The 4,227-nt window shown below is 44.3% G+C and overlaps 1 protein-coding gene across 1 annotated transcript in view; it reads left to right on the plus strand.

Moving 5' to 3' along the window:
* Efhc1 (EF-hand domain containing 1) overlaps window positions 1–4,227 on the plus strand; it is a 35,695-nt gene that overhangs the window by 6,389 nt on the left and 25,079 nt on the right. Inside the window, exons 2-4 of the mRNA XM_005369569.2 lie at window positions 92–313; window positions 2,204–2,491; window positions 3,375–3,524. Of these exons, the coding sequence (XP_005369626.1) occupies window positions 92–313; window positions 2,204–2,491; window positions 3,375–3,524 (660 nt within the window). The remainder of the gene's footprint in view (window positions 1–91; window positions 314–2,203; window positions 2,492–3,374; window positions 3,525–4,227) is intronic.

Genomic DNA, 4,227 nt, shown 5'->3' on the forward strand with positions numbered 1-4,227 from the left:
AGCAAGAGTTTAAGCTGTGATAGTTTAGGAAGTTTGTTGTTTCCCTTAAAGATCTGTATGGGGTTATTAATGGTGTCCATCTTTTCTTCAGAAAACAGCATTCCACAGAAGCCAGACGCTCGGCTACAGGAATGGCTATGCAGTTGTTCGGCGTCCGACAGTGGGGATAGGTGGAGACCGGCTCCACTACAATCAGCTGTCTCAGGCCGAGCTGGATGAGCTGGCCAATAAAGCCCCCATCTTAACTTATGGGCCACCCAAGCAGGCCCCACCTGCAGAGTTTGTCCCTGCACATGTGGCTTTTGACAAAAAGGTATCGTCTGGGATTTTAGGGTCCCCCTTGACTTCAGATGTCTAAGACTTGACCGCTGGCAGAAATGTTATCAGTAAACCATGGAATTCCTTGAGTACTCAGAGAGAAAATTGTTCAGATGCCTCAACCCTTAGTCACAGACAGCGGAACTGGGTCCTGGAAGAGGCTTTCTCAAGGCAGGAAGCAGATTAGAGAAAATAGTTCCCTGTAGACTTCCCCAGAATATTTTCCAAATACAGCGACAAGTTGCCTGAATTCCAGCTCCCACATTCATGGTGCACTATGTTAATTTTCTCTGCTTCCCACCTATTCTGCGGCAATGAGTCCTAAATCTCTACCAAGTGCAAAATAGTCCGAGATCATCCCCATCTGTTTCTTGGTTAATTTTTTCACAAGATTTCATCCATCCATCCATCCATCCATCCATCCATCCATCCACCCTTTCATCATTGGTGCTATTTCTATTTCAAACACTCTAGTGACCGTTTTTCTCTAGCAAAGTTCATATTGTCACCAAAAAATACAATAAACCCCCTCCTACCTAGAACTCCTTTAGGAAGAGAATTTGATCCCACCCTTCAGCCCCAGTCTGCTTTCTCAGAGACAACGAACAGTGATGTCCTGTTTGCTGAGTTTGGACAGACATCCATGGCCCTTCTTCTAGACCCTGTTTCACTCCCTCCCTCCTAGGCTCTGCTCTTGGCTTGTACACACGACTGTTTATTCTCCTGGTTCCCCTCCTGTCTGTCAGGTTGCTCTTTCTCTGGTCTCCCTGCCCCCTTGATGTGGGCATTTGCAAGTTTCTGTTCTCACTCTTGAATTTGCCTTCTTAGGAGGCCTCAGCTACTGTTGTGCCTGCAAGCTGTCTTCTCAGTGCGCTCCACTGTCAGTATTTATAAACTCTGTCCTCACTGAGCACCAGACCTTAGCCACAGGCCACTCCCGAGAGTGGGAAACCCTCACCTGGGTGAGCTGTGCTTCACACTTAGCCTCTGTATTTCATTACCCAGCCCCGAGGACTGCTAGATCTGCTTCCTCGGTTTGAATTCTGAGCATTCACGCTTGACATTTTCTCCCCACATTCAAAAAGATGCCAAGCCAAGTATTTCTCTTTCGTTTCTGCTGTCATTTTCAAAGTTCAAACAAGCAATATGATCTCTATAAACTCAGGAAGGTTGAACACAACCACCGGGAGCCAAGGCCACTGTAAAAATTCAGTGAAAAGATACATTTTTACACAGAGTATCTAAATATTATTTTCCCCTCCTTTCTACATGTTACTCGGTTCTCATCCTACCTGGCACAGCTGGTGTTACCTTAACACCTATTAAGAGCCTCTTGTGTTCGGGTTCTTCTCAGTTGCTCCCTCATTGGGGTCTAGAACTCGTTATTCTTAATAAGAAGGAGGTAACTGACTTTTACAATCAACAGTCAGTGGGCTGGAGAGAGAATTCAGTGTTAGGAACACTGGCTGATTTCCCTGAGAAAACAGGTTCAATCCGGCTCTCACTTGGTAGCTTACAACCATACTGCCGTAACTCCAGTTCCAGGGACCCTGATGCCCTTCGGGCGTCCACAGGTACTTACATACATGTGCATACACACACACACACACACACACACACACACATAAATAAATAAATAAATCTTAAAATAAGAGTCTAAACACAATAAAATTACTCTAAAGCAAGAACTAAGGCATATACATTGTTTAGCCTAAGTTTTTACAAAATTTTCTTATAGAAGCAGTTCATTTGTAGATGTGTAAAGACAGGAGATCAAGATTAATCTACATCGATCGTTTATGTTAGGGGCTTAAAAGCATATTCTTAAGAATTTGAGGAGCTAGAGAGGTGGCTCAGCAGTTAAGAACATGTGTTGCTCTCGCAGGTGCTGAAATTTAGCGCCTACTTCCAAGAAGATGTTCCCATATCAAGCGAGGAGCACTACCGAATCCGCCACGTGAACATTTACTACTATCTAGAGGATGACAGCATGTCTGTCATCGAGCCCGTTGTGGAGAACTCCGGGATCCCGCAGGGCAAGCTAGTCAAGCGCCAGCGGCTAGCCAAGAACAATGTGGGAGACCACTACCACTGGAAAGACCTCAATCGGGGAATCGACATCACAATTTATGGGAAAACTTTCCGAATTGTTGACTGTGACCGATTCACCCAGGTATGGTGTCTCCTTTGTGGGCTGGGACACCGCAGTAGGACTCTAGCTGGTGGGATGCGTTTCATTACTTCATCCATTAGTGGATGGGGAAGGACCCTGGTGGCTGTGGGGGGAGTCACTAAGCAGGTTAGTGTTTGTGTGACTGTGCGCACACACACACACACACACACCTTTTTTTTTTTAAAGATTTGTTTACTTTTATTATGTATACAACATTCTGCCTCCACGTATTCATGCCCCGTGCCAGAAGAGGGTGCCAGATCTCATTACAAATGGTTGTGAGCCACCATGTGGTTGCTGGGAATTGAACTCAGGACCTCTGGAAGAGCAGTCTGTGCTCTTAACCACTGAGCCATCTCTCCAGCCCCCCCCCCACACACACACCTTTAGTACAGAGTATAGACATTAGGAAAACAATGCCAACTTTGTCTTTTTTAAAAAAGTGATTATATACTTATTTTAAGTGAATGTCAAAGTTTAAGGACATTATTCCATCTTAACCTGGCCCTGGTGCACTCACCTCCATAGCAAAAGTGAGACACACGTCTTGTGAAACCATGCTTGGGTACCAGATGCTTGTCTTAAACTAATGCCAAGATGTTGTTCCTAGGCATCTAACGTGATTGATATAAGTTCATATTTGAGATGTCCAGTTATCTTACTACGATGCCTCCCTACTAGCTTAGCATACATATGATAAAGAAGACCTCAGGCAGTTTTCGGCTGTTGTCGGCACTGTAGAGCTGGGCCGCTGGAGATGGCATCTCTCAGACATGCCCAATATGTCAGCAGATCATTTGTTCCACTGCACTTATGTTCAGGCCATTAGTTTATGACATTTAAAACCTTCAGGAGGATGTTGACATTCATCCTGAAATTTCAGGAATTTTTGGAAAGTCAAGGAATTGAAGTGAATCCACCAGAGAAGATGCCTCTCGATCCTTACACTGAACTCCGGAAAGAACCTGTTCGTAAATACATCACCCCATCAGACTTTGACCAACTGAAGCAATTTCTCACCTTTGACAAACAAGTAAGTGACTTAATAGAGGAGGTTTACGTCTGTTTGAGTATGGATATGTGTTTATTGGAAAGTTTTGATATCCTACATATATATCGTATAGCAAAGTATGTACATAATTTAACCATTGGCACATAGTAGCTTCCTGTAGGGCTAAAAGTATACCAGTGCCAAGATTTCTAATTTTTACTATCTTAAAATTTTATTAATTATGGGATATGTATGTTGTATGTGCCACAGCCTACTGGAGAAGGTCAGAGGACAACTTCTGGATACTGATTTTTTTTTTTCATTCTTTTGTGTGAGTCCTGGGAATCGAATTCAGGTGGTCAGGCTTGGCAGCAAGCTCCTTTACCTGATGGGCCATCTAGCCAACCCTCAGCTTTATTATTAGAGATATAATGGAGCCTGCGGCATGAGTTCACCTGGTAAAGCAATACCTGAGCCACTGACATCGACTCTCTCTTTCCATTTCAAGTCCTGCATCTCTTTTGTCCTGTCTCACTTAAGGTTGCAATTGCTGTGAAGAAACACCATGACCAAAAGCAAGCTGGAGAAGGAAGGGTTTATTCAGCCTACACTTCTACATCACTGTTTATCACTGAAGGAAGTCAGGACAGGAACTAAACAGGGCAGGAGCCTGGAGTCAGGAGTTGACACAAGCCATGGAGGGGAGCTGTTTACTGGCTTCATTCCCCATGGCTTGTCAACCCGC

The sequence above is a fragment of the Microtus ochrogaster genome, unplaced genomic scaffold, assembly GCF_000317375.1.
Source record: "Microtus ochrogaster isolate Prairie Vole_2 unplaced genomic scaffold, MicOch1.0 UNK52, whole genome shotgun sequence".
Lineage (NCBI taxonomy): Eukaryota > Metazoa > Chordata > Mammalia > Rodentia > Cricetidae > Microtus > Microtus ochrogaster.